Source organism: Seriola dumerili, unplaced genomic scaffold, assembly GCF_002260705.1.
Source record: "Seriola dumerili isolate Sdu_G_001 unplaced genomic scaffold, Sdu_1.0 BDQW01000189.1, whole genome shotgun sequence".
NCBI classification, from domain to species: Eukaryota; Metazoa; Chordata; class Actinopteri; order Carangiformes; family Carangidae; genus Seriola; species Seriola dumerili.
In genome coordinates this window covers 1,155,355-1,168,608 of record NW_019174444.1, presented here as the reverse complement: position 1 = coordinate 1,168,608, position 13,254 = coordinate 1,155,355, and the positions used below count along the sequence as shown (strand labels likewise).

At 39.7% G+C, this 13,254-nt stretch overlaps 1 protein-coding gene across 1 annotated transcript; it reads left to right on the top strand.

Moving 5' to 3' along the window:
• The first annotated feature begins 299 nt into the window (after nucleotides 1–299).
• On the top strand, nucleotides 300–5,886 carry LOC111227528 (regulator of G-protein signaling 4-like). The gene is made up of 5 exons (XM_022753060.1): nucleotides 300–436; nucleotides 727–846; nucleotides 2,410–2,474; nucleotides 3,711–3,874; nucleotides 4,715–5,886. Exons 1-5 carry the CDS (start codon nucleotides 393–395, stop codon nucleotides 4,961–4,963), a joined length of 642 nt encoding a protein of 213 aa, XP_022608781.1. The 5' UTR covers nucleotides 300–392; the 3' UTR covers nucleotides 4,964–5,886.
• The last annotated feature ends 7,368 nt before the right edge of the window (nucleotides 5,887–13,254 follow it).

Here is a 13,254-nt window from a genome sequence, read left to right as displayed (position 1 = left end):
ATTGTTGCTCCGTTTGATGAATCTGTTTTTTCCACAGAGGGATGACTTCAGTGACTCCTGAAACTCTTGAGACGCCTCCCTCAGAGGAAAACACCTTTTGTTTTGGTTACATATGATTTTTTCTGCTGTAAATTTCCCCCATTTTTCTCTCCCCCTCTCCCTCCCTCACTGGGTTTTTTTTCCCATTTTCTCTCTCTCTCTCTGTGTTTGGTGTGATTGGTCAGTTCACTGTCAGTGTGCAGACTGGAGGTATAAAGCCACTGCTGGGGGTGGAGACACCCGCAGCCTGCCGTCTTATACTGAAGAGCGCTGCTCTCTGCAGTCACACTGTTGTCTCCCTGTCGTCATCTACAGCAACAACAGTCCTGACTTTGGATCTCTAACATTCCACCATGTGTAAAGGACTTGCAACACTTCCTGCAACATGCTTGAAAAGGTAAGACCCTACAGGTGGAAACTGATGTAATTTGTTACTGTAAAAGTAACTGCAGTAAAATGCAGTTGTTGAACATTTCAGGATGCTCTGTGCACATGCTGATTCTTTGAAATGTGAAATAGATAGAGACACTTGCATGATCTGAAATCAACATTTAAATACAGACAAAGAGGAACCAGCTGACATCCATGCAAGCAAGCCTTTGTGCAGATGTTATTAATACAAACAAACTGAAATCTTTAAAAAAAAAATGCATTTCACTCACTGCCCTCTCTTCTGCTTCTCCACAGCGCCAAAGACATCAAGCACAAAATAAGCTTCTTACTCCAGAAGCCTGAACCCCAAACAGCGGATCAGAAGCAGATGAAAGAGAAGAACTCTACTGCTGCTGCTGCTGCTGCTGCAAAAAGGTCAGAGGAACTCATCTCTATTAGTTCAATGTGTGTACAGTTTAATATATTTGTTCCAGTTTGTGTTTATTCTTTAGTTCCCCTCAGAAAGAGAATTTATTCACAGTCACACAGATTATAACTCTGCTTTCATGTGTCTTGAAAAAAGCAGTTTGTGTGTGTTGCATGAAAAAAAAAGAAGGAATTCATGAAATGTATTTCAGTCTGGAAGGGCTGCACAGGGAAACATGATGAAGGTGGTTTGGTTATGGTAGCAGCCTCTTAGAAGATGCACTCCCTGGTTATAAAATTATAAATGCTGCTTTACGATGAACATGTTCCATAAATCTGTAATTTGAGTTACACTAAATCCAAAACCCATAATTTTTTTTCAAAATCAAAAGTGACTCAGCTTTGACTTTAACCCAGTACTGACTTGTGGCTTGAATCTTAAGATTTGACAGACTGAACCGTCTCCCAAGTTTCAAAAGAGGGAAAATCTCAGACGGTGCCAGCATTCAAACTGTAGACCACCTTTGAATGAATCACTGGAACTTTATTGTGAAATTTCTTCCTGTTGTTTTGGGGTTTTGTTTGCAGAGAGATGAATAGGTGATGTGCATTGACATAGTTGAAAAGCCATTTTATTCAAGAGGAAAGAGATCGTTTCCTGCTAGATTTAAAAAAAAAAAAAAAAAAAAATCCTGTAAATCTCTTTTCATGTTTGTAATTGTATTGCAGGTGTTGGCTTGTGTTACCATGGAGAAGGTGTAACTTTTGCTTAGGAATACATTAAGCCTCGTTTTGACCTGTCCTCGGGTCGTGTTCCCTCAGGAAGCCTCTTATTGTTCTTTATGAGCAGGTTAGCATCACCCTGACCTTTCCTTCTCAGAACCGTGGAACCCATTCAGACACGGTTACAGATAATCAGTGTTCACTTTTTGTTGAGCGGCTGTATCACTCATCCCATTCACAACACAAAGACACGCTGTAGAGCCTCTGTGACACGCACCGTTCAAGTGATTTATATGAATATAGATTATTCTTTTTCTAAACGGGTAGGAGCTATTAATTATCCTCATTATTGCCGTTGCTTCTGAGGCGATGAAATCTGCAAGGAGGCGTTATTGTATTATAGGTTTTTGCTGTGTAAATGTCAGATGACGCATGACGCTGTGATTAGATTTGCTATCCGTTATTGATCAGTGAATTAATGCGGCTGGGATCACGACGAGCTGCACTCCAAATCCTCCCTGCACAGCTGTGTCATTGTGATGGAAACATGACTAAGACTATATTTCAAATGCAGGTTTTTGTATTCGTTTGAATGGGATATCAGGAGGGCGGTTTATCCACCTATTCAGTGGAGGAAGTACTGCTGCAACAAATACCTCATTAGAGCTTGTTAACTGAAGTAGTTTCATACAAAATCCATGCATGGGATAAACACTGAATGAAAACATATCCTGAACACTAATTGTGTGAGTCTCTGGAGTTTACATAGAAATAGTTGCATGCACGCACCTATCTTTGGAAACTCTGTGCAACCTTATTTAAAAAAAACCTTTTTATCTGTGTTTTTAGGGTGCCGACTGCAACCGAGGTGAAGAAATGGAAGGAGTCTTTCAGCCACATCATGAACAGTGACAGTAAGTGTTACATTACAGTTTCACTCCTACAAAAGAAATATGTAACCTGAACTGGAACAAGGCTAAATGAGGCTCAATTAAATTCCAAAGAAGCCCAGAGGACTTTGTCTGATGCTATATTAATGCTGACATTAACTGTCTGACAGATGCTAGACTCATTAGTTCTCCAGCAGCATCTCTCTCAGGATTTATTAAAGAAAAACATCCTAAACATGATCGTTCTCATGTGACATGATGATGCTGCAATCATGGGAATATTGTCAGACATGTCTCTGACCTTCACATTCCTTGGTAACGGTTGCTGGTAAGGTTTTTGGGGATCCCAAAAGTGAGGTTTGATCTCTTTGTGCATCCTTTATAAGGCATACACTTCAAAATAAATGATGAGCTGGTTTTTTTTTAAATGTGCGAATTAAGCATCACCCTGCACACATTAACTCTGCATTCATGATGTTAAAGAAGACTGAAGGAGACTTGGCTGAGACATACACACACACACACACACACACACACACACACACACACACACACACACACACACAGTAGACGCTACGCTCTCTGGCGCATTCTCATGCTCTGGTTTTCTGCTACGTGTCTAGAGGCACCAGTCATTGGCCCCTCAGGGCTTGCTGACCAGTGCTAAGTGTGTGTGTGTGTGTGTGTGTGTGTGTGTGCGCGTGTGTGTGCAAAAGCCTTCTGAGAATTACACTGTGTGTGTATATATGGACACAAAAGGGGAGCAATGGCCCTGCGGGAACCAGCTGAGTTCTGACCTGCTCTGTTCCATGACCTCATTCAATGACCCCCAGCATTGTCAGGTCCTTCCTTCTGCCTTCCCGACATCGTCTCCCAGCTCTCATTGGTCCGGTCTTTAGTTTATCTTATCATAGTCTCAGTGGTCTCCTCCATCTGTCTTTTTAGTCATGAAGGATCTTGGACTTGTGTGTTGTGACTTGTGTCGTAATCTTTTTTGATTATTTGAAAACACTTGAAGACAGGATGCAACCATGGCTGATCGTTGCTGTAATATTTTTCTTTTAACAATTTCCTGTTCCCAGAAACTCAGACACAATTAAGCTCCAGTAGGTGCAGTTGTTGGTACCTGAAATCAGAGCGATGCAGCTTAAAGAAGTCGGGCAACCAGGCTTTGACAATGACAATCCTCTACACCTCCACTCATGAGTCTGTAAGGTTGGATTTGATATTAAAGAGAAACTTTCTGTCTTTCTGCATTAGCGGGTCGTACAGTCTTCACCAGCTTCCTGAGGTCAGAGTTCAGCGAAGAGAACATGGATTTCTGGGTCGCCTGTGAAGACTACAAGAAGACAGCGTCTTCCAAGCTGGTGCCCAGAGCCAAGCAGATCTACCAGCAGTACGTTGAGGCAGATGCTCCTAATGAGGTAATTACTTTATCTGTAAAATATGTAATATGTAATAGTGGTGATATGAGAGCTTGCTCAGTGTGAGGAAAATACATTCATAAATCTATAATCTGTAATCTTTAAATAAATGTTACAATGTGGGAAATGTGGGAGACAAAACACGGACTCCAAAAATGGCAAAGAAAGAAAAAGGAAAAAGGAAAAATGTCGAGACTGTTTGAAAGCTGGACACGCTTCAAAGACATTTTTGTGAATCATATTAATGCAAATGCACATTCTTCTTCAGTGAGGTGAATACTTGGGCTGATTGTGACCATGAAAGCTTTGAATGTGCACATGAATAATACTGTTGTACTAATGACCATTCCCTCAGCTGCCTGATTAAAAGCTTCAAACTGTTTTGCTTTTATCATTATCACAGGAGGCTGGATGCATAATATAAATAAAAGAAAAATTTGGCGCTTCACTCAGTTCAGTTCATTAGATTCACTTTTGACAAAAATTAAATAACAAAAAATGCAAAAAGGAAATAAACACAATGATGTTTTCTCCTCCACTTAGGCTCGTCCTTTGCTTTTGACGATATATGACTATGTTTTATATATATGTCTGTGTGTGTGTGTGTGTGTGTGTGTGTGTGTGTGTGTGTGTGTGTGTGTGTGTGTGTGTTGTATCTACAATTGAACATAAAGAATAAAACTTTCAGTGCCAGTAATCAAACATAATGTAGATGGGGAAGGAGAGCAGAATATAAAAAGGTCATTTTCTTAGCAGTGCCCCCTATGTACTTGAAATCCCAACAGCTTTAGTCTTCTGTATATTAACCCTTTATTCCCCCTTCCTCTTTGTTGGTTTCAGGTAAACCTGGACGCATCGACCAGAGACCAAACGAGGCAGAACGTGGAGAACCCCTGCCCCTCTTGTTTTGACGAGGCTCAGAGGATGATCTACCTCTTGATGGAGAAAGACTCCTACAGACGCTTCCTCAACTCCAAACTGATCCAGGGTCTGTCTCAGAAACAAACTGCCACCACCACCGCGAAGAAGGAGGAGAGGAAAGATTGTGACTATGCAGAGAACAGGCAGGCGTTAACCGGTGGTGCCTAAACAGGAAGGAAGCACGAGTCATTTTTATTTGAATAACAACAACGTAATATCTCTAAAGTGAATATATCAAGTTCTTTTTAAGACTTAACTGTAAGTGATGAGAACACAGACATTAAAATAATAAGTTGCGGTGTACTGAGTGAGAAGCAGTAACAATGACTTACCGATCAGTGTTAAATTTATTTAATTCAGGGATTTATACTTTTACAAGTAGATTTTTTTACATTTTCAAACTAAAAAAACAAAAAAAAAACCAGTTGATTGTGAACATGTTTATTTTTTGTAACAACATTAAATAAACCATCATGCGTTCACCTGCTGTGCAGTTAGTTTTGGCTGTCAGTGTTCTGTTATAGCATTTTCCACCATATTGTCTGAGGCACATTGACTTATAGTGTTACATTTGTTACAAGTTCTTCACTTCCTGCTCACTACCTATGACTAATCACATGTTCATACAACAGCAGATGGATGATACTGATGTCTATGTTCTCATTACTTGTGGTCTGTAAGTTGATCTAAAACCTTAAAATATATCTCAGAGAAGGTCATTGTAACAACTGGCTGTGCTGTATAAACATCTCTGCACTGTGCAAACGTTTGTCAACTCCTAATGGGAATTTGAACCGTGCTTTAATATTGCAGTGTTGATTTCCTGTCACGTCATACATTTTCTTTGTCAAATTGTGATTCATTTGATTTTTTTTTACAGTTCCCCTGTAAGTCAAACTGTTATGTTCAGACATGAAGTACTGTAATTTGTGAAGGGTGTTAAATAAATAATGTGTTCACTTTAATTTAATATATTTCGGTGGCCTTGCATACTAAAAAGGTTTTATGAGAATGTACACTGTGATAGATAGTAAACTAAAGACCATATTTAGATATTTATGAAATGATGCCATTGTCCTATTTATACCTTATCTGTGACTATTCAACAATAAAAAAAAAAAAGATGTGTTATGTATATATGTTTAATGGAACTTTGTGTGTGGTTGGTCTTGTTTCAGTTGGAGACTTTAAGAGTCTACAGCCATGCTAGCAGCTTTTGAGGCTGTACCAAAGTTTTTATAGGCAAGTCTTACCACTCGTTAGCCTGAGGGCGTTGCCAAAATGGCTGCCAAGTCCAGGCCCAATTGAATGGGGAAAGAGCCTTAACTTCAGTTTCAATGGTCACCACGGCATAAAAACAGCAATCACAAATCAATTACGAGCCTATAGGTCGTTTGTGCAGCAGGTTACTTTGACCCATAGTTACAGTTGCTAGGCGACATCTAGGGGTCGTAGTAATTATGACAGGAGAAAAAGGGAAAAGTACGGTGACGTAGTATAAAGAGAGACAAAGTCCACATCAGGAGGAGGTTGTGGTGGATGGATGGGTCAACGAAACACAGGACTATGACACAGGAGAGTGGTGTTTGATTCCCATGTGAAACTCGCAGATTATATTGTAACCATGACAACAAAGACCATGTAATTGTAAGGAATGGCCTATTTTAACCCATGAACCTCATGATCTTTTCCTAAACCTAACCAACTATTATTATTATTATCATTATTATTATTATAGTAACCATGGCGACGAAGGCCAGTACACTGCTGTCTGTACAGTCCGTGTGTTTATTATTGTAACCATGACAATGGTTGTAACAATGACAATGGGTTGTATAAGAGGCTTGAAACAAACGACCTGTATGCTCCCTCAGGTTGAAGGACTGGTTGTAAAAAATGCATAAAAAGTTTGGTGACTTTTCCCCAAAATAAGGTTGTTTTTTTTTCGACAGGTTCTACTGTTACCATGCATGTGTAAGGTTCCATGACACTGACTTTCAAACCTCAAACTGTGCGCTTGACTTGATGTAGAATATAAAGCAGACAATTTTGTCATACAGCCGCCATCTTTGGTGTTACGGACTAATCTACTCAGGGTTCTTTAAGTGGTTTTCTCTCTTATAACATCTCTGACTTTACTTAGCAGTTAGGTGAAAACATGCCTGCATGCTAACATGCGCACAGTAAAAACAATAACATGTTTACCATGGTCATCATCTTAGTTTAGTTTGTTAGCATGCTAACATGCCTCTCTTACACCCACACAAAACACACTGATGCTGGTGGAACTGCCATGCAAGGTACAGGAACGGCCATTGGGAGTTACTGGGATTTGGTTTCTTGCTCAAGGACCCTTTGACATGTGTAAAGCAGAGACTGGGGATCAAACCACCAACCCTGTAAAAAAAAAAAAGGTTTACACTGGTGATTCAGAGTAGTTATTTGTGTGCAGTTATCTGTCCAATGATGGTATGATGATGAATTCCAAATATGATTTCATCAGGTTTTATCCAACATTACTGTTTTGTTTACAAACAGGGAGGGAATAGAAATGTAAAATAAACCTCCCAAAGCCACTATTGTACACAACACGTTTTAACGGGAAAGTGTTAACGGGAAGGTGATGTCAATTAAGTGTGTGAGGGTTCAGGCCTCAGGGCTCAGGCCTTGGGATTGAGCCTTTGTCTGCTTTATTCCCAGTGGATTTTCTTGTTGCCTGCTTTTGTTTCCTATGATGTTGCAGAGCATTTTCCATGAGTACCTGAGTACCTGAGTAGTCATTAAGCCTTATATTCTATAGACTGTTACTATCTGAACCAAATTTCATGGCAATCCATCCATCAATTGTTGAGATATCTCAATCCAAAACAAACGTCCACCTCATGGTTTTGCAAGACAAAATGAAATAAGATCACTAATGTCATTACGATTAATCCTTTGGTGACCCTTGACCCGTGTGTGTCATGGTAATCCAGACAGTAGTTGACTGGATTGTCTTGACTATAGTGATGGACCACCAACCACTTGATGTTTCCACCCCTACAGCCATGTTGCTACTGCGGCTAAAGCAACACAAGTACACAGTGACAGGCAGGTGTAGTGACGTACATTTAATCAAAGAACAAGAACTGGCTTACAGGCAGACGAGTGGAAACACTGAAGTACAGGAAGGTGAACAAAAAACAAAATTTCAGGTGATCCAAACACAACCAGGTATGAAAACAGGAGGAAGGAAGGGGGAAGACAACGAGACACAATGAGGGAAGACAGCGAAATACAAATACATATAGCAGGTTGACACACATCATCAGTGAAGGTCATGGTCAGTATCATTCACTGTGAGGTGCATGAAAGGAATGAGCAGCCTTTAGTAGTTTTTTGGCTTCTATGTGCTGATCAAAGGTCATACTGTGTCATACTGTCATGCAGATAGTGTGTCTTTATTCTCCTCAAATCTTTATTTTAATTTCACGATAAAGCTTGTTCTCTTTGAGATCATGAGACAGCTATTGTGTGATTTTGAGATATTGAAGGAAAAAAAAAAACTTTTTCATAATCTGTATATAACTCAGACTGTACCTTCCTAATCACATGGTAATCATCTATGATCAGCAGACATGAGGCGGGCGCCATAATCTCCGGAGGTGATTGCATAATGCCTGCAGGATAATAAATGATTACCACATTAGAGCCTAACGATATTATTCAATAATCAGCAGAAGACAAGAAAGAACACTTTTATATTAAGATTGCCACATTATTTCATAATCAAGACATGATTCAAATAAAAAAAAAAACCACCATCTCTGGTTGTATCTCTTTTGGTGAGCGGAACTTTTCTGTTTTTAAAATGACTTCACATCTGACTGACAGAATAAAACACTTGTAGCAGCGTACCTGTTTGCTGACTGTTAGTCCCCACCCAGATTTGTTTGAGCATCTTTTCATCTTCAGATCCTTCTCAGAAACAGTGTCAGACGCAGACGGGTGATGAATGAAAGGAAAAACCTGAGAAATGAGGAGAAACAGGAAGACAACGCCCCCATCCACAGGGCATGAGGGATCACTCACCGGTTGGATGAGTATGATGATGACCAATTGCGTCACAGCGGCGCAACTAGACTGTCTCATTTTGAAGGCTCCATCAAAAATCTTTTCCTGGGCAACAAAGGCCCCAACGGATGGATCCTTCGTGGCCCAAACTATCCCAAGATTCATTGCGCACCAGTAATGAAAATAATAAAGGATTACATTTATAAATGTGGGCCTTAAAACCTCAAGTTTTTGTAACAAAAAAGTTAGGTGTCGTCAGGGTTGCTAGGCAACAGGATACACACTTTGCATCACCAGCTGTGCCCGCCCCAACCAATGTGTTGCAAAGCAAAAACAGACCAGACCATCTCATTTCAGTTCGGCCTTCGTGGTCCACGATGACGATGAAGGACCACACCTTCATAGTGAGACACAGGTTTTATGTTGGTTTTTCCTTTGTCACTGGTCTGTGTGTCTGAAAGAGCTGAAAGCGAATCTTTTGCATCTCTTGCACACATCTAAATCTAAATTTGAAACCTTCAGAATCTATTCGTGAAACTACAGTGCATTTTCAGAACGTAACCTCCAAGCTTTCAAATCCAAATTTTACTCTCCATCCACGATGATTGGTTCTCATAGTTCAGGCCGCCTCTGCAGTTTGTTTGGATTCACCTGTTTACTGTTACTGTTGTTTTTACATTCACAGCCTGACTTCATGCCTATATAAGGACAACACGTTTGGGGCCTTGGCGCATTATACAGTAAATAAATTGAATCTAATCTGACTTTAACAGTCAAGGAGAGGACAAACATGCCTAAATATTTACTGTCTGTTAATTCTGTCTGCCTGCTTTTCTGCTTAGTAAAGGCACAAAAATAGAATTAGATTTTTCTTTTTTTTTTGTTTGGAGCCAGAATCTGTAAAAGTGCTTGGGTTAATAATTCACCAACACCCTTTTACAGACGCTCCAAAGTGGATTAGTACACTCAGAATTTTTCCATGCAGACCTAAAATGGGTTAGTCTTTGGAAACATCCCGAGCATACTGCGCTAAAGCTGCCATTTATCACAGGCTGTTGATTAATTCATCCTACGAGAAGAAGATTGCAGTGACATTTTTTGGCTGAATTTCTCCTGAGGAAGAGCAATGCATACACAAAAAGAATGAATACATACATGCTCATGTCTGCACAGACACATAGATCCTCATTTCAGTGTGATATAGTGCTGTATGTCGGCCTCAGGGAGCTTGGATTCTGCAGCTAAAATGTCTACAAGAAAGTGATAAATCCTCAGGGGCCGTTGTGCTTCTGTGAATTCTTATCTGCCATCTGAAGCGAATTAGGATGGAGGAGTTTGGAGGACTGTGACTGTGTGAGGGAGCCAGCAGCGAGAATTTGGACCATTAAATTGACATTTTGGACTGGAACTAACAATGGCCACTATTTTTGTGTAAGTATTCAATGCCAAACCCCTTGACTGTGATGATGAAATTTCCAAAGATGAGATAAATTGGTGTTTAATCCTGTATTTAATTCAGAAGTATCGCAAATGCTCTGAGACAGCATCAAGGGAAGGTGACAAAGATTCTACAGGGATTATAAGATTCTTGTTGGTGATGTAGCCGTGTATTAATGTGGAATGATGTGGTTTTACTTGCCAGAGTGACACAACTGAAAATGCTGAGTAAGATCTTTGTTTTATTAGCAATGGATGACAAAAATCACTAAAATTAAGTTAATACCATAGCAAGCTAAAAGGCTGAAAATAAACCTCTCTCTCAGTAATTGTCCGTCTCATTTTTTGTCCTATGTTGAAGCATTTCCTGAATACAAGCGAGGGCATCATTGTTTCTCAATTATCAAGCTTCAAAGAGCAACAGCTCCTCATTTTAAACAACAAAATTGGTTGAGCATGAAAGTAGTAAATCAATCTCGAGTATTTGTGAACAACAAAATGATCAGCTTTTCAGTGTATTCCCAGATGACCAATGAGTATGTTGGTGATTTGGTGCCCAAGATTTGTACATTATCACATTATACATGAATTTCCCCTTGGGGATAAATAAAGTATCTATCTATCTATCCATCTATCTATCTATCTATCTAGCTATCTATCTATCTATCTATCTAGCTATCTATCTATCTATCTATCTAGCTATCTATCTATCTATCTATCTATCTTATACAGTTTTCAACCGTTTCATTTTCACAGTATTGACTCTCCTTTTAGATCTGTTTCAGTCTCTAGAAACCCAACACATGAAATCTTTTACTACAAATTGCAACATGTTCCTCCAACTTAAACGACCAGAGGAAGAACATACCAGTGGCAGGCATACTGGACCTCTGTCATCAGTTAATCAGTTATCGTTAATAATAAACACATGGTTAAGGTTGTGGCACGTTCATGGAACAAAAAGTTTCATCAAGGCATTGCTGAGATTTCGTGTCCACTAGAATGGGACAGACAGACGTCTGTACACCCCGTGAACAATATGCCTCCGGCTCTGGAGGCATACAAATGAGTTTCCAACTGGGACTATTCTGTGCTACGGTGCAGGACTCTACATTTTAATTTTGGAAAAGAGAAACCAATCTACAGCATCTCATGTAGGGGTTTTGTTATACAAGACTTGTTGTTTGTGAACTTTTCTTTGCCTGCAGCAGTAACACTAGCTGGAGTCTGTTCAGGCTCAGACTCTCAGGCCTGAGCGGAGCTTCATTCAGCGCTAACCTGCTTATCGCTGGATGTCCTCTCCTGCCTTCCCAACGCCAAGCAGCAGCAGCAGCAGCAGCAGCAGCCGCAGCCACCCGCTAATTAAAACCTGACAGGAGGATCTGGTGCCCTAATGTGATCATGCATGCGAGGAAGCACGTACACACTGACACATGCGCATGCAAAGCCACTTATCTGTACCACACAAAACATGTGCATACGCTCAGTACATACACAACATACATGCACCCCTGGATCTCTGGTTTCTTGTCTAGAGAGGTTTGGATAATAAACACTGCAGGGCCGAGATTCATGTCACTGCGGCGTCTGTTTTTTGTTACTGTGTTGTTTTCATGTTCATACTGGTGCTAACCTCTGTGCAAGGTTTAAAGAGCAGGCTTGTGGCAACCTCGAGACATGTTTTGACACCTGTGAGTAAGCTCTCCATTAAGAATTTATTTACCTATAATATACAGCTATATTGGTTTCAGAATAAAAGTCTGTACCTGTAGTTGAAATCTACTTTTTTACCATCCGCTCTGACTTTGTTTAAAGGAGTTATTGTGGCTTCAGTCCAGAAGCGTTTGTCACAGTGCCCCTCCTCCTGCTGTCGGCAATGACATACAAATACTCTACTGCAAAAATTGGATGCATGATTTAAAAAAAATGCAAAATACCTACTTCCCTTTCCTCCTCCTCCTCATCAAATCTGCCAGTGAAGATGAAGAATGAATGAAACAATGGAAGCTGAAAAACAGCCTAAAGAAATCTGCACTTCAGGGCAACACAAACAATATACTTTTAATTATATACCAAGGCAATTTGTATACCATTGTTCAGGGCACTGTGCATGTATACTTGACATGCACAATGATAATATATACTAATGTTGTTTTACTATTTCTTGTAAGTATCACTATACCATGAAACGGATACTGACTCTGAGTATTGTGTTAATTATTGTTAATTAATCATGATAACAGTCATACTGTAGGTGCCAATTACATAGGTGTTCAAAAGTGTAGGAAGCCACAGGCAACTGTGAGCATTCACATGTTATGTTAGTGACCGTATGAGGAAAATATGAATGTCTGATGAATGTGAGGGTAAATGCTGATTAGAGGATCGGACCATTAACCTGTGTCCACTCCTACATCTGATAGTCCTCCTAGGATTTCACTACCAACGCCATGAACCTGTGAATTACATCACATCTATCATCTACCAGACCTTCTGAAAAATGCACTTTATAGTCAATTGCATTACTTGATTGCTTGATAGAATAGGTTAAAATTGAATTTGAACATGGGAGCATAAGTGTGTTCCTGGATACATGTGTGCCTATGTATCTGTGGCTGTAATATGTCAGTCAATCCTGATTTATTTGAGCTGATTATTATATTAGTATTGATTTGTTTTGGATCAGTTGACTTGTTATGTACCAAAGTACATGCAACAAGCTGGTCAAAATAACAAATTGATTAAAAAAAAAAAAAGTATCTTAAATGATCAATAGAATGCAAGTAATACGATGTTTGACACTTTAAAAAGAGGTTTCTTCATTTGTGTAATGGTTGTAGAATATATGCATCATTTACAGGCAACGTCAGCTCAAGACTGCAAGAGGTATCATGGTTTGGTATCAGAGATTCTTTTTTCAGCATCTTTAATCGGCATAAACATGAATATATTCAAGCTCAGAGGTGATT

Coding starts and splice junctions, on each gene's coding strand:
- LOC111227528 (XM_022753060.1), top strand. CDS start 393: ATGTGTAAAGGACTTGCAACACTTCCTGCAACATGCTTGAAAAG. Junction 437..726: donor CCTGCAACATGCTTGAAAAG/GTAAGACCCTAC, acceptor GCTTCTCCACAG/CGCCAAAGACATCAAGCACA. Junction 2,475..3,710: donor CCACATCATGAACAGTGACA/GTAAGTGTTACA, acceptor TTTCTGCATTAG/CGGGTCGTACAGTCTTCACC.